General features: G+C 45.0%; 2 protein-coding genes across 6 annotated transcripts in view; one reads left to right on the plus strand and one right to left on the minus strand.

Moving 5' to 3' along the window:
* Window positions 1-5,021, plus strand: part of EVL (Enah/Vasp-like) — an 84,076-nt gene extending 79,055 nt beyond the window's left edge. The window contains exons 11-15 of one of the 2 annotated variants that reach the window (XM_080394586.1): window positions 314-380; window positions 485-547; window positions 2,844-2,910; window positions 3,297-3,354; window positions 4,413-5,021. In XM_080394586.1, coding sequence (XP_080250712.1) covers window positions 314-380; window positions 485-547; window positions 2,844-2,910; window positions 3,297-3,354; window positions 4,413-4,450 — 293 coding nt within the window. In that variant the 3' untranslated portion in view covers window positions 4,451-5,021. The remainder of the gene's footprint in view (window positions 1-313; window positions 381-484; window positions 548-2,843; window positions 2,911-3,296; window positions 3,355-4,412) is intronic. The other variant, XM_080394585.1, reaches the window with a different exon arrangement.
* DEGS2 (delta 4-desaturase, sphingolipid 2) lies at window positions 4,868-26,969 on the minus strand. Of its 4 annotated transcripts, none has more exons than XR_013929314.1 (4): window positions 26,507-26,969; window positions 16,423-17,165; window positions 5,726-9,883; window positions 4,868-5,371 (listed from the first exon to the last, which is right to left on the minus strand). XR_013929314.1 is itself a non-coding variant. In XM_080394626.1 (3 exons), the coding sequence occupies exons 1-3, from the start codon at window positions 26,586-26,588 to the stop codon at window positions 9,740-9,742; spliced, it is 969 nt and encodes a 322-aa protein (XP_080250752.1). In that variant the 5' UTR covers window positions 26,589-26,969; the 3' UTR covers window positions 5,603-9,739. The 4 variants fall into 4 exon arrangements, 1 of the variants encoding a protein (XP_080250752.1); XR_013929315.1 differs by lacking the exon at window positions 4,868-5,371 and having other exon boundaries at window positions 5,603-6,131; window positions 6,874-9,883; XR_013929316.1 differs by lacking the exon at window positions 4,868-5,371 and having other exon boundaries at window positions 5,603-5,775; window positions 6,047-9,883.

The raw sequence follows: 26,969 nt of genomic DNA on the forward strand, positions 1-26,969 counted from the left end.
AGCCTTACAGCAATTAGCCTTTATTTCTTAATAGAAGTGATTTATGCTTTTCCTCCTACTGTTCCAGTTCCATGTCTTTTTAGTATTGTTTAACTATCCAGTCCCTAATTCAAGGGATCACTAAGCAGATTTTTGCCGATGCTTTCTCTATAATGTAGGCAACTGCACTCATTCAGCAATTCTGCTTTCCTGGATCTTTCTAAGCCACTCATCATCACTGAATGAAAGCAGCTGTAGAAGACAATCAACTTCAGGATGGTTTTATCATTAGAGAACAAATAATAAACAGTAACTTTTCATTTTTGTTTTCTAGACTCTGGGAAGAAGCCATGGGAAAGGAGCAATTCTGTTGAGAAGCCTGTATCTTCATTACTCTCTAGGTGAGCTGCACAGGGTGACCCTGTGGCTGGCTAGCAATTGGGATGGTCACGCTGTCCCCATGGCATGTGCACAACTCATGTCTCGTTTCATTCCATTGCTGTAGAAATCCATCAGTGGTGAAGAGCTGTGAAGCTAAGAGCCCCACACAATCCCACGTGTCTTCTAGGTACTGGCTAACAGCCCAGCTTCTTAATTGTCTTGGCTTGTTGTTTGGCTAATCCCATCACTCACTCATGTTTGTCTTCTGTCACGTCTTTTACTCATTCTCTTACAATCTGCTTTGTCTGTCACTGCACAAAGTGTGAAGGTAGAATGTGTCATGTCAAAGGCTTGTTCCATGGAAACAGCCCCCTGCTTAGGTGGGCATGGGCATCACAGACGTTAATCTCACTTAAGCAAGCACTTAAAGCATCAGTGCTCCATGAATCAGAGGCATGGGCTTGGCAGAGCTCTGTGCCATGTGGAAAGCAGGTTTTGGAGCATCTTTTTACAGCAGGTTCAGGATGACCTTGCCAGTAAGAGAAGTTTTCATTGTCCAGCCTCTGCAGAAATTAAAAAACAAAGGCATAAATTATCTGAGGAGATGCAGCTAGGAGAAGGAAAGTTATTCCTTCATCCATGCAACTGCAGTGGGTGCATGAGGAAGGAGAGCAGAGCTTGGTGCAGTAAGTTAGTAACACTGAGCTGTAAAAAGGCCCAGCCACAGACAGGGCATTCAGAAATAGAGAGTACAAAAGCTGGCAGGTGTCAAAAGCACAAAGCCTATAGTAGGACTCCAAAAGTCCTGTCGGTCAGAACAGCCAAGCTGCAGTATCACCACCCGTGTTCTTACCCACAGAGATTAAGATAAAGTTTGATGCTGGACAGCTAAAGGGAGGCCTCCTTCCAGTGCTGGTCCAGGACCGCCCAGTGTTACTGCAGTACTGGATACTGAAATAGATGGGTAAGCTGAACGAGGGGCTAGAACACAGGCTTACATATGTTTAGCATTTACTGCAAAGACGTGTCCCTTATTTAACACTGTTACATATACGACAGTGCTGATAGTCTGCAGAGAGAAAGTTGCCAATGGCAACTATCTGCACATACCTGCTGTTGTGTTAAAGATGCTGGAACGTGCCCTGCCCAGACATTCAGAGGGATCCACCAGTGCTACTACAGCAAAATACAGTCCCTCCGGCTCTCCTAAAACCGTGGGACACATTGGTTCTAGGAAATAAGTGAGAGTTTCCAATCAATATAGAAAGACCATTCCTTCTCCTTGCAAATAGAAACGAAACATGGGCTATGTAAAGCAGCCAGCACGTTTTCACCACCTGTCTTCTATAATGGCATTCCATCCTGGGAGGATGAGGAGTTCAGTGGGAAATTATCCTTTCCTAGCTTAACACCTGGTATAGTGCTCAGTCTTTGATTGCTTGAATGAATTCTGGGTGGGGAGCAGAGCAGGTTTCTAAAGTGGCCAGGGGTGACCTGTTTGCATTCCTGTTTAGTTTGATGGCATTTGTATCTGTCTTAACTGCCAGCTTAGCTGTGAGATGGTAGGAGACATGTTAAGATTTTCCTGAGAAAAGGCTGCAAGATCAAGCATACCCCCAGGAGTAGCAGACTCTCAACTAGCCCCCAGTTTGGGCCCAAAGATTATGGCAAAGGTATTTGAAGGCTTTTCTACGAATTACATAGCATGGTTAATTTTTTAACTGTTTTAGTGTTACTGATTAAAAGAGAAAGTCAAGCAGCTTCTGCTTCCTTATTTTATCAGCTGTCATCAGAGTTAAGCTCACTGACTAATACCATCCTGGCAGACTGATAACACTCAAGTGTACTAGCCATTAAGGACAGATGGGTTTTGTTTCTGGGTCAGGGAAGAGTGCCTGTGCTACACAGTACTATTGACAAGCTCCACTTGACTGAGTCAGGCCTTCCAAAGAAAGGATTACTGGGTTATTATTTTCCCTGTAATATTTTTCTAACCTGTATTCTACTGTTTAGCACCCAGTTAAAGTCTAGGTGCCCAAGACAAGGTTGCTGTACAGAAAAGAGTGTGAGAGAAAACCAGACATCTAGCTTGCAAACTGCAAATGCTGTAATAAAATACATTGCCTTCAGGGCGTAAAGCCTGTTTAACATCTCAGCATTTTCTAGTCTGAAGTCACTGAGACTCACAACACCAAAAATAAAGGAGTAAATTAAGTTTCAGCACAGTCTTTGTGCTCCCTCCAATACATCTGCAATAGGAGAAAGCAGAATCTTTGGAGGTCAGGCCGCGTAAAACGGGAGCAGTGCCACTCTCCAGCTGCCGAACACTGCTGAGCAGCACAAGAGGGAGCCTCCAGTCCAGCATTCGAACGCGGGAGTTACTGCCGTGGGGTGGATTTCATCCGCGCCATCAGGTGTGTGCAGCTTAGTGTGCATGGCAAGGAACTGACTGGCTTTTTTGTGCTCTTCTTCTATTTCTTAAGGATGAAGCCAGTGAGCAGCAGCAATGATGTGGCTATGGATGCCTTAGATTTTGATCGAATGAAACAGGTGAGTGAAAAGCTCTTTCACACTTACGAGATTTGGTGAACTACCCATTTTCCCCCATGCATGCGCTGTACAAGCAAAACAGCTGCTCAGTCTTTTGATTTCCTCTGTAACTAGGTGCTTAGAGAAGGGTGAGCTTAGAAGCTGGTGAGCAGCAAGAGAGCACAATCTCACTGCTATTTGATCAAGATGTCTGTACAGAAATGTGCAAATAAATATGCCAGCAGCTTCTGCATCCTTGGCCTGGGAGTGCAGATGTAGCTGTTAGTAGTGCCAGGCTCTGACCATCAGCGGAGGCGGGGGACAAGCACAACCATGTTAAACTTGCATTTTCTTCCACTTGGGTAGACGGAAATTCTGAGCAGCTGACTTGTGTTTTGTCTCATCAGGAAATATTGGAGGAAGTTGTAAGAGAGTTACACAAAGTGAAAGAGGAGATAATTGATGGTAAGAAAGAGAAAAATTATTATTTTTCTCATCTTTATGACTAATTTCCCATAGATAAGATGCTAGGAACTGCAGGGAGTTCCCTGGTGTTTTCAGACTTCTCTGAGCAGCTCTGATTTATATCAACATTTGAAGAACAAACATCTACCTTATCTGAGCTCTGATCGTGACATTGTGTTTACATCCTTTATTTTTATGCTCTTGACAAGCATTTTCACCACCAACTTGTGAGAAATTCACTGGCCAGTGTTTCTCACAGGTGGGAGGGTGAGAAAGGGCCTGCCCGTAGCCCATGGCATGTCCATTTATCACAATCAGGGAGCGTGAAATTGCTTGCAACTAGCTGGCCACACAGGTCCGGGATGAGGAGGGGACAAAGGTACCAAACTGAAAATCCTTCCCAAGCATCTTCTGTAGGCTTCCTATGCTTGAAGAGCTATTTCAGAACTTCACTCAATTACAGCTTTCCAAATAGCCATGCATTTTTATAATTCACTGAAAAGTACAACATCTGTACTAAATGTATCATACTTTTTTTATAAATTGCTCTGCCATATATGACTAAATGTATTTTTCAGGGACATTATTGAAACGCACAGCACAATGCCTATTTGAAGTCTGCATTAGGGCATACGAAGATGCATGTCCACACCCTGCACTCTCCATCTTAGATTCACACAGAAGGGGGAAAAGAGGAGGTTTTGAAACAGCTAAATCCATTCCCTGTCCCCTTGCCCTAGACCTGTGTGCTCACAAAACCTTGGGGCGGTTTGCAGTTGAGGACACCCTCGCCCTTAGAGTACCAACCCAACAGCTTGGCTGTCAGAGCCTCCCTGGTTCATTCCAGTACAAAATAAGACATTCACATAAACGACAGCTGCAACTTCTTAAACCAGTACTGCAGTTTGCAAACAAACAGCTGACTGCTTACCCTTACTCATCCTTTTGCCCTCCACTCATCCTTTTACCAGCGTGTACTTTCTGCAACCTCTATACTTAGCGTTTTCCATCACACTGGGTATAATGTTATGCATTAACTTTTTGGTTTGGTTTTCTAGCCATACGGCAGGAGTTGAGTAGAATCAGTACAACATAGTGATTGCAAAGCATTGGGACGGTACTAAGAATACTAGGAAGACCGGATCATTTCTAAGTGTACCAAGGTCATGCAAGATGGTGAGAGAGGACACCGGCACTGTCTTTGTTCTTATACCCTTTTTATTAGCAGACTCGGCACACTTTGAAGCTTGCTGCTGCCTTGGATTCGCTTCATTTTAAAAGTCTTAATCTAAAGAATATTAAATTTTAAATTTCTGGATTTTTTAGATTTCATCTGACACTGCACATTGGATTTGTCAGCCTTTTTTGTATTTTGTATTGCTTATTTAAATGTATTACCTTTCTTTTTAGTAGTAGATAAGAACACACGTGAACCATTTGCTTTTGATAGATGACTTCAAAGTAATTTTACTAGTAGTCTGCAATGTAAATGAAGATCCTTTGCCAACAGAAATGTATTGAGGCATCACCAGAAGAAACAGAGACATGTTAGTTGTCAGCCAACAAGTTCTTTGTCTCAGAGTTATCACAATATAAAAAAAAATGGTACGTCAGTGCATCACAGTATCTGTGTTCATATTGGTAATAAACTGTTTATTGTCCACATGGCCCTGCCTGCCTTTGTTTCATTCGTCCCTTGGGCTCCTGCACTTTTATGTCACTTGGGTTGATGACAAGAGGAAGGTGACTGAGACTTACTGTGGGGTGGCAGTTCTGCCCAGCCAGCACTGCAGAGCCTGAGCGTCTTGTGGCTGGTGCAATGGCAACAGCCCTGCCTTTGTTTAAAGGGAAACGTGGCTCTCACCTGCCCAGCCCTCCTTGTGCTGCCAGCTGAGCACCACCTCCCCTAGTCAGGCTGTGGCCACCTCTGGGAAAAAGTTGCGAAGTCAGTGAAGGTCAATGGCTTACGGCTCTTCTCAGGCCACCAGTAACTGTCCCACTGTGTCTCCTGCCACCACTGAAAAAAACAGGTCCCATCAGCTGCACTCATAAGAGCTTCCAGTAAATAACAGGGAGGAACTTATGCAGAGCAAGCTACCAAAGGCATCAGGAGGATGCAAGCTGAAATCACTGGCACGGCATTGCTGAACTAAGGCTTAAGGGGAGTAATTTGTTAATATCGCACGTTTCACCTATTAATGTCGTGCAGGTCTTGAGCTTTATTTCACAGAAAGCGAAGTCAAAGCTATGAGTGCAGGACATTGAACACTTAACAGCGCACACCCAGCCATAGCTTTCAGGTCATACAGTTTTTTTCCTTTAGAGCCATTCTTTCGACCAGCAGAGTCTTGGGAATTTCTGCTTGACTTACCTTGGCACAAGCTTTACATGGCAGTAGTCTTGATACCATCTTCTTGGTAACTTTGTGCAAAAGCCAAGAAATTGGAGTTCAGCTACTGAAATCTATCAAATATTTTCCAAGCCCCTTGCTTTCCTTCAGGCCTTCCTGAAGATTTTGTTTTAAAAGCCAGGCCCCAGGAATGGTTTTGGGAGCAAAGCCTGGTGCAGCAGCCCAGGAGAGTCTGTGGTTGCCCCCTTGCACGCATCCCCCAGGCCTCACAGAGCACAGCAGCAGGAGACCCAGCAGAGGAGGTGGGGTGGGCATGCTTTGCAGCTAGTTGCAAAACGATACCTGTTTTGGCTTGGAGAGCATGGGGCTGTTCTTCAGTGCTCTTCAGCCTTTTAGAAAAGAGTCCTTTTTTTACAGTGTGGTTATACTGTAGATTAAATACAGGAGAAATGGAAGAAATTTGAGTTTAATGCAACGGTGAGCTCCTGATTGCACCTGATGGCTGTTAGCTGTTAAATGCAAGCAGAAGGTGAGACAGGTTGAACAGTGGGGTAAGATTTCCAAGTGGGAACTAAAGCAGGCAGACATTGATGTGCACCACAATATGACAACCCCAGAACCACGAGAAGGAGCCTTTCCAGTATGAATGCAGACCAGTATCAGTAACAGCAAAGATTATAATGCTCTGTTGCATAAATCTTATACAGTAGCTCACATATTCCTTAATTATAAACTCATTAATGGCATACCTGACAATGGCAAGTACTTTCCAAACCTGCTGCCTCTCAGATGATCACAACCATTCTGTGAAACTCTCCCATAATCTTAATTAAGCTTCAGGAAGCTGGGGCCTGGCACGGTTCATGTTTTCCCTTGGAATGCAGCATTATGCCTGAGGTCAGCAATAACGGCATTGTAATTCAGGCCGAGCGTACAGCCTGGATACGATGTAAGCCCCTGTTAACATCAGCCACCTGCTGTAAACACAGGTTGCTTATGTTCTTCTACCTTTGCAGGCCTCATATAATTAAGACGTAATAAGGTGAAGCTCACGCAGGGCCACTCAGTCGTGCGGGAGCACAGTGGACGGGGGTGGCAGGGGAAGCCTGGCCAGCAGGCGCAGGGGAGCCGTCCTGGCACCACCAGTGCTTTGCTGGTTGCCAACTTACCCCTCCGGCCACAGGGATGCGCAGGGTGGCATATTTGCAGTCATGGCACCACCAGAAGATCTCCCCCTCCCAGACGCTAATTCAGCTTGCCTGTTGCCTCTGCAGAGAACGGTCCCTTCATGCTGGGCTGGTTGAGCCACTGCAGCAGGGCAGGCCAGAGTTACCTCATACAGCTGTTTGCTCCTCCTTGTTCCTCTTGAAAGATCATTAGTGTGGTCACACACAAAGATCTGGATTAATTTTTAAGGAAAGAATAAAACTGTACATAGCCCTAACGTACTTTTAACCCAGACCCATATGCCCTGTGGTTATGAAAAAAACACCCTTCTGCCAACATTACTGCAGCATTAGTGGCAAGGACAAGTGCCCATGGAGAGGACAGGTTCATGGCCTTCTCCAGCGGCATTCACACACATTGAAACTCGGCTTGCACCACGTACCTGCAGGTACCAGACTTCCAGCCACTTCAAATTCCCGCTGAGATGGACAGTGCAGAGCGGCAGAGCTGTGGGGCTGCTCAGGCAAAGCAAGCCAAGACTGCGATGGAAATACTGATGGAAGGCAGGATAAGAAGTGGTTGCCAATTTTGGTTACCCTCTGTTCATATCATAGGCTCCATGTCAGGCTAGGCTAGCAACCTATAGACCACATATGTAACTGCATCGTGGAACAGCTGAGTAAGGGAACTATTGAAAGGTTACTCACCATAGAGGAGGACAATAGTCAGATTGAGGAAGACAGTATAACCTTTATTATGTTTTTTACATTAACTTGCTAAGTTGGCCAAAAGAGTTGAGGAACAGCTTGCTAATGGCACAGAAAGTTGATTATGCGATCGTGGAGTGCTAGCAGCACTGAAGTAAATTAATAAAAAACTGAAGCTCCCTGACAAGAGCACTGATACAAAGAAGTTAATAGAGGTTCCAACATCAAAGCCTCTTCCTCTGGGAGAAAAAAAGGCTTTAATAATTAAGATGTAACAACATAAGTATGTTCTTCATTGAAGAACCAGCGAAGTCTGAAGTGTCAGAAGAAGCCCTGCTCTTCCTCTTCTTTTCCAGAAGCACAACCCACAGATCAAAACAGTATCTGTGAATGTTGGCCCCTGCAACAGAAAGGATCTTGCACTGCTGAGCAAATGCGGGTATCTACCCAACTGCTAGAAATCAGACAAATGAGAAAAATGGAGAAATAGAGGAGGAAGAGGAACCCAAATCGCAGCAGGCTAGCTCAGCTCCCTGGTGTGCCAGACAGACTGACTCACTGGATCCAAGGCTGTAGGAGAAATGAACAAATTTGCGTTAATTGAGGAAATCAGGCTTCCCAGGCCTAATAGCATACCTTAAGGGACCAACAAAAATGCACAATCATCCTTTTCTTTGTTACAGACATGGATTTCCAGATGAAAAACAAACAAAACGAAGTCAAACCATTAGAGGGTTAGAATGTAAGAGGACCTTTATAGATCTCTCTTTTAACCACTCAGTAAGGGCAGAAATAACTTGTCAGCTTTCCAGGGTGGAGGGAAGTTACTAGATGGCATCTGAACTCCTGACTCCCAAGATATTGTTCTGCTTGGATAAAGGTATGGTGAATAAGGTTTTTGAAGATACGGAATTATTGAAGATAGCCAGAAGTTTGTAGCTGGGAGGACAGGCAGGAAGATTTAACTATTCCAGCGGGCAGAAATAACAGACTAACGTTAATGTCAATAGCACAAAGACACACAGAGGCAGAAAGAGCCCCAGCTCCGTGTTCAAGGTACACCCCCTTAACACCAGCAGTGGCAACTTATATACAGCTGAAGTATCATGTCCTTCCCAAATGTCAGGCTGGTGCCCCTTGAATGACAGAGGCAAAGAGTTACAATTATTCTGAAAGCAGTTAGGGATAAATATCACCATAACACTTCCATGTCTTCACTGACTCATACCCCTAACAGAAAGGGGTATAACATAGAGAAGACCAAGAAAGGTGATCAGAAATAGTAATAACCTTGGCAAGCAGCAATTAAAACTAGACTCTTCCCTTTCCCAGAAGGACATACAATGGAGAAAAAGATGAGAAACGTGATGTTAGGGAATACTGTTGAAAAGGTGAGTGAGAAAGGACCACCCATTTCCTTCAGGGACACATCCATGCTGCTCATCAGACAACAAGCAGGAGGCTAAAGGAAAGGTTTTCTCCACACCGCAGCTCAGCTCTGCCAATTAGCTACACTGAGTATTAGACCCTAAGAATAGAAATGATCAGAAAAGGTCAAACAGCAGCTACTGAAATAATGATACAAATGTACAAAAATATACACATATTCCATTTCATATACAAAATCTCTGCTACCAGCAATTATCAGAAATAACAGATCAGATTAGACAAGACATTGAGCTAAAGGCACCCTTGTGTTCTCCAGACAGTGTCGTTTACTACTGCATGCCAGTCCTCCATGCTTCCACAGTCCTGTGCACGCAGAGCATCTACTTTTAATCTGGCACGAAGAGAAACCAGTCCTAAAGTACACACACACATGCTCACACAGACACGCACCAAGCATCCTCCATTGCATGCTAGGCCAGAACTCAGACTTGGGCACACATGGTCCAGGAACTTAATTCTAAGCCTAGACCAAAGGTTCACATCATCATAGCTCACTCTAATCTAGTTTCTCAGGGTTATATACAGAAATATCCTTTATTAAAAAGGTATCAATAATAGAAAATAGGCATCCAATTGCTTCATTTTCACACTCAACCTCTTGGTCTAAGGAGCACGCACCCATGCTAACCCAGCACACACAAACATCCTACTACTGCTGCAGAAAAGTCATTCCAATGAACAAACCACCAATGCAACAGGCAGAGCTAGTCTGTTAGCTTGCTTTTGCCAGCTTGCACAGTCTCTTAACCCTTGAATAAGGACCAATAGTGTCATCAAACACAAAGGCCCACAGAACTCGAATCCAGGACTGGTGATGTGGGAGGTTATCGTAATATTCTGCTGCAATCTTCTTCACCTGGAAGGAGAAGAGAGAGAACGAGCTGTTTAGCTGCACAGTGTTGGGTGTGTTTCAGTCTTCACTTTCAGATCTGATAGCACAGACATAACCTGAAGTTGCTTGTTATTGCTTGTGAACTTCTGAAGTTCAGCCAAATGAGATGTATTTAAATACATTTAGGTACTTCTTAGCAGACTTCTGATGTAAGCGGTGCCTAAAATTAGGAAATTAGTGAAAGATGATGGATCGTTGCCTTCCGTCAGAGCTATTTTCTCTCATTTCAGGAGTCTCTTTCCTACACAATGAGATGCCTAATCCACCTTATAAATTGCCAAGACTCCAACACACTGTATTTAAAGCCCTGTTGCCTAGTTGTAATACTTGTTTGCTGAGGGTTCCGACTAGGAGAGAAATACCAGTTAAGAAAATCCCAGACGCAGCCTTGCCTTCACTTCATTGACTTTCCTCCATTCTGCTACCAAGATGGAAATCTGAGAGATGGGTTTCTGCAGCAGGCAGAGGAAATTGCAGGGGCAGCCTGTTCCCCTCAGTCTGGGATTAAAGAGTTGCAAAATTTGTTATTAGATCATGAGTCTAATAAAATTTCTTCCCTGCTACAAATCCCCAAGTTTTAAGACTGTCGCCATCAGAGAGGCATCATGCATCACCGGGGATGGGGCTTGTAGTGGGAGTAGGGCCAGAACCAGAGGACAGAGAGGTTTCAAACCTGATAGATTCCAGGGACTACAAGGATTCCCAAGTAGTCCCTGCTCCAGCTAGATGCTCTGCTTTTTGAACACACTTACAAAGAAGCAGAGCCTGTTAAACTATTGTAAACTTGCACATAAACTGCTTGGGCATGGTTTTATTATAGCTCCACCTCCTAGACAAACAAAAGCTGTGTTCTAGAGTAGTTTGTCTTGCTGGACAGCGTGACCTCTCTCTTTAAAAACCCTGCAGTTTTAAAGCCAGCTCTGCTGAATGCAGTACGGACCTCCAGTGAGGAGCAAAAGGGTGACACAGAAACTGTTATCCAGGAGGAGGGTCTCAGCAGCATCCCAGGTGTAACAGTGGAATCTCAACACAGCATTCAGACTGTTTGTGAAGAGGTAAGAATCCCAGCAAAAGTCAAATTACAAGCCAGTATGGCTCACTGCTAGTTACCTCGTTAATTCAGCTTCCTAGCAGACACTGCCCAGTAATGTACAAGCTCTGTTAAGATCTTTTACCTCTGTACCACAGCCCCTACATACCCCTCATGCTCCCTGGCATGGTAGCGCTGTGTTGGAGGGGGGAGATTCGGTTCAGGTCTGATTGTATTCTGCCTTACACTGAACACCTCTGATTTCCTACTAATTCCCTATATCCTGTTTTAAAGTGTTTGTCTGTACTTCAAATGTCGTTAATTTTCAATGGGATTCAGACAATCCCAGCATTTCCCATTACAGGTAGCTATTAACGGCTGGAAGAAGGGTGATTTCCAGGCACGGCGTAAGATGTCTGTAGATGCAGATTTAGTTCCCTGCGCTCCTTCTATAACCACTGCCAGAAATAATTTAATCTGGGGTTTGCATCCTCCCTTTTCCCAGCTGAGTATCTGAAATAGCCAGAGGATGAGAGGGAGGACTGTTCAGACACTAGGCTCCCTTGAATGACAGCCACTAACGAGGCCTTACGCAAACACAAAGGGGGGGTCTCGGACACTCAGCCCCAAAAGCTTCACTCCAGCTCTGACATGGTCATTCCCTGGCACACTGGTGCTTACAGACCTTCCCTCCTGCCTCTGTTTCAGAAGTTCTGTCTGAAACTCAATTTGCAGCCATAATTCAGGCCTCACCTATACCAGCCAAGTTCGTATGGCAAGCCCCCCTTCCCCTCTTCCCCAGAACCCCCACATATCCCTTGCCCACAGGAACAGCAGCCTGAATCAGACCCCTTTTTCTCAACTATTTACGTTATTCTACAGAGCTCCTGATCATGGTAGATTCTGACCACTGCAAGGGCTTCAGAAAGTCTGTACTGCCCCTTGCTCACGGAAGCAGAGGGCTGGACACTCACAGAAGCTAATCCAGCTTCTAGGAACAGTGTCTCAGGCAGTGGCTGTGCCCTCTGGCACCAAAGGCTAACTAAAAACTACTGCAGTGACAAAGCAGGAAAAAACGTCTCAGAGAAGAGGCCAATAAACAGCCTGTCTATGTTCAGCCCAACAGATTCTGCACTTAGAGCAAACATGAGCAGCAGCATAGTCTGGGCATAGTGCTGAAGAGTTCAGGTGGACACAACACGCAGGGTCTGGAAACTTGCAGTAAAATACATTCCGTGCACATATTCTGCAGTTGTATTACAGATTTAAAACAGGCACCTAGAATACAAGTATTATTTGATAATTAAGACGATTAATCAAAACACCCAGCAGTGAATTCTGAAGAAAGTCATACACACCATATTCTGGAAGCAGGGGGCTCGGTCAGGGCTGGCAAGCTGCTTGCCAGTATCAGGTGGTGGCAGAGTTACTGGCTCACCAAGCCTGTCTGTGTAGCACCTTCCTACAGGGTATGGTGGCAGCTCATTCTGAATGAGAAGGTCAGGATGGAAACCACAGGAGATGACCAGGGGCTTGCACTGGAGTGTGTTGCCCTCGATCAGCTGCAGGACAGTGACCCACACCTACACAAAGCGGTTCTTTTCCCTGCTTGGCTTTGTGCCCAGCAGCACCCTGTGCAGGAAGGCAGGCAGCACTTGCATCACCGGCAAGGTCCCCGTGCTCTGGGCAGAACTGCTGTAGGAGGTGTACAGAAACAATGCAGAGGAGAAAGTAAGCCACAATAAAATATTTGTGACAAAGCAATAGAGAAAAGGGAAAATTTAATGAATGCAGTTAGAAGGAGGACTTCTGAAGGATTTTCTTATGGAAAAGGCATGGAAGTTTGTTGGGTGCATGTTTGCCATCCCATGGCAGGAAAGAATTTTAAAAGTGGTTTCTCTTTTGCAAGTTTCCCAACAAAAGCAGCTCATCTATTGTAATTTCTTTCAGCATCTCTATACCTAAACCAAAATTATCTCCTTCTTACCTACCAGAAAATCTGGGGCAGGGAGGGCAGAAAGTACTTGGGTTTTAATGCAGATTCCCTTCTAAATACAACATAAAACTCCATCTATTTTTGAGGCTGGAAGAGTCATTCTCCCCGTTGCATTCTGGGTGCAGTACAAAACCTGCGGATGGCAGTTTCCAGGTAGAAAATTTTGCAGCCAGATCATAAATCATCTCAAAGGGGATGGCACTGTGACAGATTCCTAAATCCTGCTCCTGACTTCCCCCTCAAGCTCTGTATTGCATTGGAGATGATCCATCTGCTTCAATTCCTCCCTCCCTTCCTCCTTACAGATCTCAACTGTGAGTCTTAACTCATTGCTAGTTTGCGAATAGAAGGATAACAAGAAATTGCAAAGTCTGAAAGAAACTTATTAGGCACTTGGCACCTGCTATATTGAGGCTTTTCTTCAAGTCGATCAAGGTGGTAGGTAAGAAATCACATCTTTTAGACTGAAACTTTGCTTCTGGCTTTGTGCTTGCAGAGCACAGCAACAAGACCCCAGTTCTACTCCATCGTATCCCACAGACACCAAAGTTAAATGCAAACTAGTATTTCACCACAGCTGTTACAGACCCTTTGTCCTGAGGCCATAGAGAAGCTAGAGATCCTTATGAAAAGAAGCTGAAAAATTATGTTCAGAATGCTAGAAGGTATATTACAGAAGTTCCTCCTACAGTCCTTGACCAGCAGGGAGCACTCAAGCTAGTCCTCCTGGCCATCATAGGGTTAATGAAATCTGCAATTCAAAACCGGCACATCTACCATTTTATCCAGTCTTGTCTGTCTAATAAATCTGGTTTCATACCATGTCTTTTTTCCTTTTCCCACAAGCTTAATGAGTAACTAGTTTGCCTCTGGTAACATTGCAGTTTTTGTTGAAGTTTGTAGGAAAAGCACAGAGTTCCTCTTCCTGTCCTCTCTCTCTCTCTCAGTATATTCAAGGGCTCAGATTATGAAGAATGGACCTTTTTACTCATTTGGTAAGCAATGCAATATTTTATAGTTATAAGGCTTCATGTAAAGAGTACTCTAGTCCTAAGTCTATAGTGGGGTTTTTTTGGAGCAGGTCCTTCATTATAATGTTAAATTTCATGGTCTCTTATGTAATCTCTCATTATACTAGTGGGACGAGTTCTTACTGCACACTCATGTCACTCATCTTTATTATCTATAAGCTTACAGCACAGCCTAATTCTTCCTCTTTCACATCTGTCACACTCCTAGGGTAAAGGTCTTTCCAGTGGCAAACACATTACTCAGAACATTCTGAATGACACACCTGTAACAAAGGACAAAGCTGAATTTATTTTTCCGATAAGCAAGCGGAAGAGCCAGTTACTTCCCAAGATTAAGATCCAGTTATTCCCTGATCCTATTTATCCCCTGCTCTCAATCATGCAGAAACCAAATAAAGATCTTTATTCCACTTTCTACTTGCCAATAATTAAAAATAAAAATAGCTGTACTGAGAGGTCATCCATATTACACAATTCAGCCATTAGAAGCTCAAGTGCCTCAGAGACTGGATCTGAAAAAACTGGACCTTTGCTAAGTGGAGAATTCCCTGGGAGGTTAAGCAGAAGAGAGCAAGGGGAGATTCCTACCCCTACCTATTATGAAGTTCAAACTCTAAAGCTACCCATAGAGGATCTGTCCCCTTATCTCCTTCCACCAAAGCAGCAGAGAACTTTTCAATTTGCAGAAAAGAAAAACCAACTAGTTTTAATGGACAAAGGATTTTCTACAGTAACTGTTTTGCCAAGGGCTGCCTAATAGATTATTCACTTGTAATGGATCACTCATCAAAGACTCAAAGTTTTCCATCCAGTTCTGTCAGGCAACAACGACTAACAAGCCTGACATCCCCCCCACCAGCAGCGCAAGTCTCAGTTGCCCAAGAGCTGGAAACACATGAACACGAGCACGTGAAATTCAACTAATAACCCTATCCTCTTCACACAGGAGGGCAGACACTTCCAGCTGCTGCACTGCCTTGAGGAATGAGGCTCAACTATTTGTGGTGTGGGTGGGCAAGAGCTTTCCAGGTCTCAATCAGGTCTGGAGCAACAGTCCCAGCAAGTTCAATTAGTCACTCACCTCCCTTGTGTAAGATAGAGCCCTAAACTCCTTCTCTTCTTCTATTTGCATTTCAGTAATCTAAGTATCTAAGCCTATCTAACAAGTTTGAACATTTGAAACTGAAGTTAAGCTCGTGCACTTCCCGGCTGAGCTATGGGGTGTATCACAATGGGAGTGCCTGAGAGGAGAACTTCACATGTGAGCGTGGGCTGCTTAACCAGCAACTCTGAACCCCACCAGGAATGTCCAGCTCCTCCAGGACAGGCCTCCAGCAGTAAAGGAGGTGTGTTAAAACAGAACTGCTGGTTATACAGAGGCAGCCCACACTCTTCTACACCACAAGAAAATCTCCTCTTGTTTTGAATCTCTTCTCAGACAGTGTTTCTGTGATGAAGAACATTGACCCATAAAGCAGGGTTTGCCTGGATATACCACCATAACAGTAGTACCTGTTGTGGCAGTAGTGGGGAGGTCACAGCTCCTGAACCTCCAACCCCTCAGCTCTGCCTCCCCCTCATGAGGATGCTGCAGTAGCAGCCCCCAACTGTGCATCAGACCAGAGACAGAAGATGTTTCCTTCCCTCCATGCCAGAGGATTTGCACGTAGGAGTAACACTTCGAAGTCACGTACCTCTAACGCTGTGAGCACCTGCTGAGGAACCCTTGTATTTAAACCCAGAAAAGCAGCTACATACCTGGAGGGAAACTGAAAACCATTCCTAGACACCTGGGCTTTGCAAATTTGATTCCCACAACTGATAAAATGTAAACAAAAAAGGGCCTTGACTTTCAAAAGAGGAAAGCCACAGCACTTTCCCAATGACAGATCAGGCATCCTCGGTTTCTGTGGGTGGGGCAGCAGAGCTGAAACAGGTCATGTAGAGTGGGGCTTTATTTTCTAGTGCTATTTCTGTCAGGCTGGAACATGCCCCGGTACTTACGCCATCTCAAAAACAGAAAGACTTTTTTTTTTATGTTAATCAAGCAATATAGTTAGCAGATTGATCATCAGACAAATTTCAAGTAGTAACTGCCACCTGCCTCACTTTAGACAGCCCTTTAAACTTCCCAAGAGATGAAACCTGGTGGCTAAGGGAATGAAATAGAGAAATTCAGAGCACTGTGGAGGATTTTATCATGCCAAAAGTATTCCTCAAGCCCTCTGAGGCTCAGATGTTCTTATTTCCATCAAATAAACTTACAACCATTTGGCAGCCATTTCTCTCCATCTCCTGCTTAAAATGAAAGAATTAGAAACAAATTCAAAAAGCGCTTTTTTTTCCTTTTAAAATAGATCTGTTGCTATGATTTGAAGTCATTTCTTTGAGACAGTTTAGCAGCTTTTATAAAAATCCAATTCACTAGTGCTCATGCCATACTTACCATTGGCAATCTGCAGCCGGGAATGCTGGGGAAGTCATGATGCTCCATGTGGTAGCCTACATTAAAGGTGAGCCAATTCAGAGGCCCGTAATAAGAGTATGTCTCATACCCTTTTAAAAACATGTAATGTTCTGCTATGAAGTGCCCAGAAATGGGATGCAAACCCATGCAGAGAATTGAGCCTGCTATTAAGTAAAAAATAGGTTTGAGCCCCCAAAAGTAGTAAATTAAAAGGTCTATAGAAAACTGGATGAGAGCGTTAAAAATTTCCATCCGTGTAATTGCTTTGGGGTTCACATACAGTGGTCTCAGACTGTAGAACAGAGGTTGGAGGAAAAGCCAAAGCAGTTTCCGAAGCGGTGTACAGAAGAACCAGCCTTCAAAGTCTGTAGGAATATCCACATCCAGGCTGTCCCCACCAAGGTACCGATGATGGTCAATGTGGTATTTCTTGAAGGAGGCAGAATAAGGGATGCCAATTGGCAAGTTGGCAAAGACTGCAAACCATCTGTTCCACTTGGCCTGCTTGTTCCCAAAGGCGACGTTGTGTGAAATATCATGGATGGCTAGGGTCAGAGAATGGTTGACACAACCCCCAAAAGCATAAGCCCAGAAGAAAATCCATTTCCAAGACAAGTCTTTCACCAGGTAGCAGGCTAGAAACTGCATGAAGACCATTCCAGATACAATCCACTTTAACTGTGGATCCGGTCCCATCAAAGCCTTGATCTCTGGATACTTTGCTAAAGAGTAAAATGCAGAGAAAAATCTCATTAGATCACAGTTTGGTAAACATAACCACCACTGGTCTGAGCGGTGATGTCTGAGGCCCTGTTTTCGCAAAATGGCAATTCCAGAGCAGGACTGCCGCTACAGTGAGAGCTTTACTAGTGATTTGAGTCCATTCCCACTTCCAGCATCATGTCCAATTGTGATTGATATAGATACATATATTGGGACATATACAAAAAAAATTACCCCAATGGTCAATATGTGGCATCACGTGCCTTTACAACGATGAGCATTAGTATGCCAAAGCCCACCAGATTTAAGCTCCAAGAAGTACCTTCTGTCAAATTTTTAACTCCTTTTTTGTTTTGCCCAGTCCAGATGCTGTTCTCCACAAAAGGGTTACAACTGCCTGCTTTGTAGCCTTTTTTACACTGTTGCTTCATACATACTAGCAGAGGAAAGAGGGCTGACCAACAGGCTCACCAGGTTTTGCTCTGTGGGTAAATGACAAATGCAGCATTAAAAAAAAAAAAAAAAATCCTAAGTATTCTGAGTGTTCACCAATGCTTACAACATGTACAACTCTTTGCAGATGGTAACATCGCAAGAAAGTCAGTAATATTATCAGGAATTTGTAAGACACCAAATTTCTCTCTGTTCCCAAGTCACATACCAAAACCAGGTACAAAAGTCACATGAGTAATCACACAACAGCTTCATGTGGCCTCACAAACACTGCAATACAGCATCAGAGAGACACGGGCTAGGCTGGCCAGGGCTGACAGCTTACAGAGCTTGGGTTCCACTGGCCTTTCTTTTGCCCTTTTAAGAGAAAGAAAATACGCAGAAGCACCATTTATCTTCTAGGTGCTGTTCATTGCTTCAGGTCGCTTCTCTACAAACCTACACTTCACACATCCAGTATTAACTTGCACATGAATTTTATCACTGTTTTATGGCTTTTACCCACCTGCTGGTCTCCCTCCTTTAACTCATACTCTGCATTTCTCAGTAATTACAGCTTACACAGGTAAAACTGTGGGACAAGTCAGTCATTCTGAACCCTGAGGTTACACAGTGTGCCCCCTGTAAGTCTGATAGGCCCATTTTATGAATAGAAAACTATCATCTGAGTGTCACAGTATAATACCATTGCAGGAAAATCAGATTATAACGATTTTCACCTAGGCAGCTGTATATACTATAAACAAATACTGGAGACAATACACCCAACTTCATGTGACCTTGCAAGCAGTGGCAGGGACTGAGTGCAGGATGCAAAAGGGCTTTTACAGAAGCGAGCCCTGAGAAGTTTGCAAAAATTCAAAGACTGAGCACTGCTTAAGAAAGCAGGTTGTTGTAGTCATGCTCTGCAACCATTCCAGCAACTTCTGAGCCTGTTGGCCAACTTCAACCCAGCTTGACAGAGGTTAGAGACAATGAAGATTAGAAAAACGCTGCAGAAGATGATGAGAAAAGAGGCATTCTTGATTCTTCCTCTTCTGAGGACAAGGGGGCAAAAATCATCATGAGGAGTATTCAGGCAAGAGAGAGATTTTCCAAGTGGTGGGCCAGCTCTAATAAAAGTTAACACCTTTCTAAAGTCAGCCAAACTTTTTGATAAACATCTCTGGAAAGCAGAGGGCTTTTCTGTTTTGCTGTTTTGGTTTTGTCCTTGTTTTCACAATTTTTGAAATTAAAGTTTTCACCCTAGAAATGCTAACATGCTAGAAATTGTCCTCGGGTACCTAGACAGGTACCAAAATTTTTACACAAAGTGCTGGGATACCCACTCTAAAGAATAACTCGATATAATGACCTGGTCAGAAAATATGTTACAGAAATACAATCTTAGGTAGCTTAGGTAATGTCCTGTTTAGGGGCATCTGTCCAAAACCCAGAAAACCCTTTAATAAATTTCCAGTCATGCAGTTGGTAAGTATAAGTTACTGCAGTCACCACAAGAGATGATGTAACACAACCAAATCTGTTCCTCACCCCGGTCAAACTAAGGCCACTTTGAACAAAAATGTGTTAATGGGATGGGAAAATAAGAGCTGCTTTATATTGTAGTTTAAGAACAATGAAAGTTTTTGACCTATTTCTTTTCACAGCAGCTAACAGGGATTGCAGATTACATTTAATAGGTTTCAGAGTAGTAACCAGCAAGCAGCAGCAACGCAGGTAGGTTGCATTTATCGCCAGTGACAGCTATTAAGTAACTTGCTAGGGTTTAATATTAAGTTCAACACATGATTAACTCCTCTCCAACAGTATATTTTTGCATACTAGTTAAACCACAATACTGTGTCTGTTTATCATTAATACTGATAAAACCTTCCTGTTTCCATGGCATGGAGAAACCTCAGGGAGGCTGAGAGGTGGGGCTGCTAGGCTCACTAGAAGCCCCGCAGGTGGAATAAGATGGCAGAGACCTTTCTGTTCAGGAGTGCTCCACATGCAAAGTGTTGAACGCTGACCCTTTCAAAACTTGAGGCCAAGGACTCTTCAGTGAAACACATTTAACTCAGATTAAGCGATCCTGATGATTGCAGTTTATATATAGCACGCTGACACAAAGATGTGACAACATAAGTATCTCATTTTTCTTCCATGTTCATGCTTTGCAGTTAGCTGAACAAATGCTGGCAAGGCAACACTGAGCACTTACAGTCAGAAAACCTGGACAACCCTGTAAGGCTGCTGTGACAAGTGTCTGTAGGTGCTGTGCAAACCAGACATCGGCCATCTGCATGTCCCGAAGGCAACAGAGAGTCAGAGACAGGGCTACTGTGCAGGGCCGAACCAGGAGCCACAAAGGACTGTCAGCCACACGGTAATGACCACCTTCATCTCCTACACATTAGACTTGGAGAAGTAAACAGACACCTACTCTCCACTCTCGAGACTGCTAGAGTTTCACACTATAAGGCATCTGAGCAGATAGTTTCATCATGCTGCTCTTCCTGAATTGCTTCCATTATGGTCTTCCTGGGCACTTTTCCATTATAAAAGTGATGAGCTTCTATATGGCCAGAGTCCATTGCTTCCCAATAAGCACTGGGTCAGGACTAATACATGATGATGGGCATAAGATGTAATCTATAGTGAGCTCTTCATTATGCATAATCATGGCATACAGCAGGCAGAGGAATAGGAGGCGGAGGGGGGGGGAACACAAACAAGCCATCATTCAGCCCTTCTAGATAAGGAGGGGAGGGGTGCAGACCCCACAAGTTAACGTGACCACACAGGAGTGAAATTTGCCTTTTACAGTCCACCGGGACCAGGAGAGCTCCAGCTACTCTGATGTCTCCAGAGCACATTCTCCAGCTTCTAGCTTACTAAGAAAGCCTGTTAGCTCGGCCCAGCAGACAGCTTATCCACATGTGCTGCTTCTAGTCGTCCAAACTGAGCCACGCTCCTGCCGTTCGGAGCACAGGGATACTGGTACAGATGTGCAACAGTGCGAAAGCATGACTTTGTCTCCAAGGTCAGTGCACTGCAAAAGCAGTGCAGGCACTTTAGTACAGTAGGTAGATGTAGTTAATAATTCTGCCCAGTCAGCTCCACGGTCTCTATACCATAACTTCAGAGCAGCTGAAATCTGCACTGCTATGGTGAAAGCTAGCATTTCCCCACTGGTACCACTGTGTGGACGAAAGAACAGCAGTCAAGAGAGAACAAACACTACAAGTATATTTTCAGAAGCATTCATGATTCTGAAACAACTCATTTACTGAATTAACATTTCACAGAGATCATTCCACTGCTGTGTGTAAGCATCAGTCACCTTTCTAGAGGCATGCCTCACTCTGAAACACTGCTGACAAATTACCCTGACTACATATATTTTCCCAGGAGCACTCACCATAGCCCTACAGTGATCCTCAGTTAGGGCTGGAGTAATTGTTCCTGGAGAAGCTGCCAGTTGCTAGGTCCTGATGTTCTTCCTCCTCAGGAGATGGGAAATCCCTTGTTCCAAACCCTCCCTCATCCTCTGTTCCCACTGACAAAGTTCCTGAGATGACTCAGGAAGGACCCAGTTAGACCTCAGTGACAGCACCAGACACAATTTCTCACTGATGTAACACCCATACTTAGCTCTTGCACATTTCAGCATACATGGGATTTGGATGTGGGCAAGAGCAGGAGCCATCCACAAACACAGAGGTGATGGAGGTTTAAAGGAGCAGCAGCCCTGCCCACATCCACAAGAAGCTAGTAGTAACAAGAGAAGAAATTTATTTTTTTCATCTTCCTTTATCTTGACCACAAGTGCAGCATACAGGTATAGTCAAAGTAGAGATACTACTAAGTATAAGACTTTAGAAGGCCTGTTAAAGAGAAGGGGTGGGGGGGGAGCGGAGATCTCTGTGATGCTGCTGTCCTGGACTATGTTCTATTGACTGAAAGTTCCTGCCAGAACGAATAAGAGACACCAGGCACAGGCTGTTAGCTTTACTACCCCTTGCCCTATGCTGGAGCTGCTATTCATACAGAAAAAAAAAAAAAAAAATCAAAACAAAAGAAGTCAGTTTGCTGACATGATAGTGTTTTTCCTTTTAGCAGCTCAGCTCATGAACATGCTCATGAGCAGCACAGCACACTTGAGTTCTCAGTACAGGAAAGACATGGACCTGTTGGAGTATCCAGAGCAGGGCTACAAAAATGATCAGAGGATGGCACACCTCTCCTGTGAGGAAAGGCTGAGAGTTGGAGTTGTTCAGCCTGGAGAAGGGAACGCTCCAGGGAGACCTTACTGTGGCCTTTCAGCACTTAAAGTGGGCTTATAAGAAAAGAAAGATGGGGATAGACTTCTTAGTAGCGCCAGTCACAATAGGACAAAGCGTAATGGTTTTAAACTAAAAGAGGATAGATTTAGACTACATGTAAGGATTTATTTATTTTTTTTTTATGATGAGGGAGGTGAGACACTGGAACAGGTTGCCCAGAGAGGTGGTAGGTGCCCTATCCCTGGAAACATTCACGGTCAGGTTGGACGGGGCTCTGAGCAACCTGATCTAGTTGAAGATGTCCCTGCTCATTGCAGGACTAGATGATCCCTTCCAACCCAAAATATTCTATGATTAATTCAAACCATACATGAACCAGTACACAGGTAGACATAGGTCAACGTGCATGACAAAAACTTCTGGCTTTGCAGAGTCTCCTGCCCCCTCCAGTATGTAAACTAATAAGAAACCTTTTTGGCCCAGCTAACTACACTCAAGTTTTACACATCCACTGTGCAAGTGCAAGGGTCTTAATCTTCTATTTTCCACACACAAGCTCCTAAATGCCTTTGTGCTAGCTGGTGCAAGGGAGCTGCGTCACTCAGAAGTGGCCATCAGAGGCAAAGCACCACAGTGGTGCCACATTGCTGGTGCAGAGATGGATGATGCCTGAACCTCAGTATGACAGCAGCTACGATCTGTTTGGTTTTGCTTGTGTATCAGCTGGTTCAGAGTAAAGAGAGGTAGGAACGCTAAGAAGAGGGCTTCCAGCTCCCTCTGAAACAAAAACCTGCAACATGGTGTAAGCTGAAGCCTTCAGTTGCACTTAATACATTTTCAGCAGAAGACCACAAGTGCATAAACCAGTGACTTTCTGCCCATGTGATTTATTTTATAGATGACGCCCACAGGGAACTGGTGTGAGCACTGAGATCGCAGCTATTCTGAACATGCTGATCACAGAACGTGCACATCAGTGACAGCACTGGGCCCACATACTGCAGCATAACGGGAAACAAACTCAGTTTCTTTGCCAGAAGCATACATAGTTCAGAGCTTTGATTTCAGCTGAAAAGATATGCATCTTGCACACTTCAATAGGTACAATATATCAGAATTTTCATAAATGTGGGGTTTAAAGAGGCAACAGAAGAGTCAGCTGGAAGAAACAGAAGACTAATCTCTAAAGAAGTGGGCAGAGCTGGAAGTTATTACACTCAGATTGGCTAAATGTAAAATAAAATGGATTTTGGTTTTTTACTTCGTTCTAGCTCCCCCACCCCATAAGCTAACACCTCAGCCTTTCTACAGGATAAAGCACATAGAAAACACTTGCACCATCTCCACTCCAAAATGACTTGCCAAAAAACCAATTCTTAATTATTCTTGGATGTTAGATCACATTCAGATGCTCATAGCCTACCCTGAGCAACCTTGATTAAGCCCACATCCTCAGGAGTAAACAAGTGCTTCCCTAAGGATCCTGAGAGGCAAGACATCTTCTGACAAACCTACAGTAATTTTATAAAGTTAGATCCAACCCAGAGCACAAATAAGATCTCATTCTTTCCATCCCATAACATATTGTTCACTTCTTGCATTTGGAAAACTATTCACAGGTGAAATGACCATTCATTGTGTGCTTATAGCGTTACCAGCATCTGAGCAATGATTTTTTCATCTTCTCTCAGGACCAAAAAAACATCAGTACTTCCCACTGTGGAAGACCATAGCTCTCAAAGTGTTCAACCCAACAGACCCTTACTGCCACTGAAGTAGAAATTCTATTCCTACTAGAAGTAGATACCCCCTCTATATTATACCCCATGTTACAGCTCCCTCTAATAGCACTTGTGTAATTATAGGGCAAGGATAAGCAGATCCAGACAAAAAAACCCAAAACTTTCCTCTCTTGGATTAGTTTCCAGCGAGGACTTTCCCTAACACAGCTCACTGCAGCATTACACCAACCTCAGTCCTGACACAAGACAGTAACAGGCTTTTCATACAAGAGGGTGAGAGAACAGCAATGAAACAATTCAATTTCATAAACTGAAAAGCATGAATAATGCCTTCAGGAACATGATTAAAATGATCAGGGCCAAAGTGCCAGCTTGGCAACAGATCGCCGCTGGAACTTCGAAGCAGTTGGCACCTAGACAGCACCAAGCACAAGCTACATTTTAATAGCTGAAGTCCAAGAGGAAGATACTACAAATAGATAAAAGAGAAAGTATCACCTCTCCCTTGTGCAAAATGTTGATGTATTTGCTGGTATAACTATATCCATTTGGAATCACATCCCTAGTAGGTTTGTTCGTCTAGTGCAACAGTGTCTTGCCGTAAGTTAGCTTCCAGCCAGCCCAGCTGATACACATGGCTCACAGCTCTGCTGCTCAGAGAAGCCATGGATGCCCCAATGCTGGAAGGGTTCAAGGTCAGGCTGGACAAGGCTTTGAGCAACTTGAGCTAGTGAAAGATGTCCCTGCCCATAGCAGAGGATTGTACTCACAAAGTTATCATTCAGACATATTGTCACGGACTACAAAAATCTTAGACACCTCGGCTCCTAACTCTCAAGCCAGGACATACAACTTTGTGACTGACCATTAGTATCTCTCAGTTGCTCTATAAGAACATAGTGGACCAACAGCTTTTGGCAACACCCCCTTACGTAGAAAGAAACTGCCTTATATGTTTATCAGTCTGCCCATATTTTTTTCCTAATGGATAATTTCAATTTGCATTTAAATCCAACTAGCCATGCCCGAGACCAACATTTCAAAAAGCTGCAGCCTGAACAGAAAACAATCAAGTTTCAGTGCTTAGCAACTAAATCATTAACCTATTGGGAAGAAAATACTTCCTTTACCAGCATGGAATGCTGTCCCCAAGGCACTGCTATATACAAAAATGTAAAATATGTAGATATTTACAGATATTTGTTCATACGTATGTAAGATTCTTACAGCACGCTTCAGCTCAATAGGCACTAGACACTTTGGTAAGTACATACTCTAGGTACCAGGGGTTTGCTGACCCTCAGGCTTTGAATAATATAGTGATGTTCATTATACCAATATATTATGGGATATCATTACAGTTTCAATAACTTTTGGTAACACTTTGATATCTGTGACACTAGCCTCATGATCCATTCTGCCTTGTCAGACACAGACTGCTCTGCCCACATCTTCCATGTCTCTCTTTTGATGTTGTATTTCTCCATGACCTTCCTTCTGCTCCCACAGCTGGGGCAGGGGGGCTGCGAGGAAAGAGGCAGACCTTGATTCCAATTGTTAGTTCCGAGTCCAAAGAGAGTGGGGGCAAACCTCTGCAAGTATGCAGTTGAAACGTCCTACAAAGAGTTTGCTGCAGCAAGGGCAAGGCAGCACTCCCATCACTCCATTACCTCCTTACAACACAACTTCATCAAAGTTTGCAGTCCCCACTCTACAGCAAGATCAGGAAAGCAAGAGATTCGGTAAGGGAGAGATCACCATGCACACTCCTACCTGTAGCTTTCCAAAACATAGTTCCTTTGACCAAAAGGATGAGTAACATGACACCAAGAAGCATCATTTTACATAATGACATCTTTTGACTCTCTATCATGATTACACAGTAAAATAATTATTATTTTACTGGATATAATTGAAACCTGCACCAGGATATTCCACCACTGCAATTATACTGGAAATGTTTTTGTAATTTACATTAACCATGGATTAAATCTATCAGATTGTGGAGGAGTTAAAAAACTACACCCAATTATCATAGACCCTGTGCAGCACCTCAGCCATAAGCTCAGTGCCTTCCTTTATAAAAGATCTTTTAAAACTTTATTCTACTCATTAGAGAAGGAAAAAAGAAACCCAAAACAACAAACCAACCGAACAACCCAAATTAAAAAAAAACAAAAACAAAAACAAAACCAACCAAACAAACAAAAAAAAAAACCGGGGAAAATAAGTTCTTTATTACAAAAATGTTGAAAATATATTCTGCAACAATTCTGAATTCCTAGTTCTTCTCAGCAACCATCTTCAGAGAAGCCCAAACCCCCAAGCCAAAAGCCAAACCCTCCCAACTCACATGCATACTCGTGCAGGCTGCATGCACCTGCAGCGGGCACTTCCCACCGCTCCCTGAAGCGCCCACCGCATCCCCGCTTACCGACGGCGCTGCCCGGGCACCGGGAGGACCCGCCCGTCGGCGTGCTCCCAGCCGCCCCCCGGGCCCGCAGCGCTGCCGCCCACCGCGGGCCCCCGCCGGCAGCTGCCGACAGACCCGGCCGAGCCCGTGCAGCCCCGGCCGAGCCCGCCCCGCCATGTCAGCCCGCCGCCGCCGTCCCTGCCGCCTGGGGAACCCCCCAGCCGCCGGCGCCCCCCGCCGCCTCCGGAAGGCGGGGCGGCCCCGGAAGAGCGGCGCCCCCCGGGGAAAACATCCCTGCGAGCCCACCGGGCTGCAGCCCCCGCCGCCTGGCCGGTGCCCCGAGCCGCTCTCGGCACCCGCATCGGCGGCACCTCTGCCCCGCCCGCCCCTCCCCGTCCAGCGGTGCTATCCAGCCCGGCTGCCCGCCCCGACGGCGGCCGCTTCCGAGCCCCTGGACGTACCCAGGATCTCCTTCCTGCGCTGCGTGTGGGGCTGCTCCGTGTAAACCCACTCGAAGTCCCCGCGGGTGACACGGTTGCCCATAGCTCCCGCCGCGCTGCGGGCCGCTCCGCGCTGCCCTTATAGCTGCGCGCCCGGCGGAGGGGCGGCCCCGCCCGTGCCCGTGCCCCCGCCCCGCCGGCTGCCTCTCGCCTGCGGCGGGCACCGGGCTGCGGGGGAGCTGCGCGGCGCCGCTCGGGTGTGCGGGCGACGGGGAGCTACAGAGCCCCCCGGGCTGTGCAGGGGCGGGCCGGGGATGAGAGAGCCTCGCGGGGGGACCACCGAGGTTCACCTTGCCGTCGAGGCCCGGGGGCAGCCGGGAGAGGTGCGGGGGGGGGGGGGAGCGGCAGTTTGCAGGGCGGCGGGACCCCCACAGTGCCGGTGCCGGCCCACCGGGGCTCAGCGCAGCCACTCCGGCCGTCCCTC

Source organism: Falco punctatus, assembly GCF_963210335.1.
Source record: "Falco punctatus genome assembly, chromosome: 7".
Taxonomy (NCBI): Eukaryota; Metazoa; Chordata; class Aves; order Falconiformes; family Falconidae; genus Falco; species Falco punctatus.

Excerpts from the sequence above, each read along its gene's own strand:
- DEGS2 (XM_080394626.1), bottom strand. The coding sequence starts at position 26,588 with ATGGGCAACCGTGTCACCCGCGGGGACTTCGAGTGGGTTTACACGGAG. Across the intron at positions 17,166-26,506 it reads GCGCAGGAAGGAGATCCTGG|CAAAGTATCCAGAGATCAAG; the intron begins GTACGTCCAGGG and ends TTTACTCTTTAG. Across the intron at positions 9,884-16,422 it reads CCGGCTGCAGATTGCCAATG|GTGAAGAAGATTGCAGCAGA; the intron begins GTAAGTATGGCA and ends TTCTCCTTCCAG.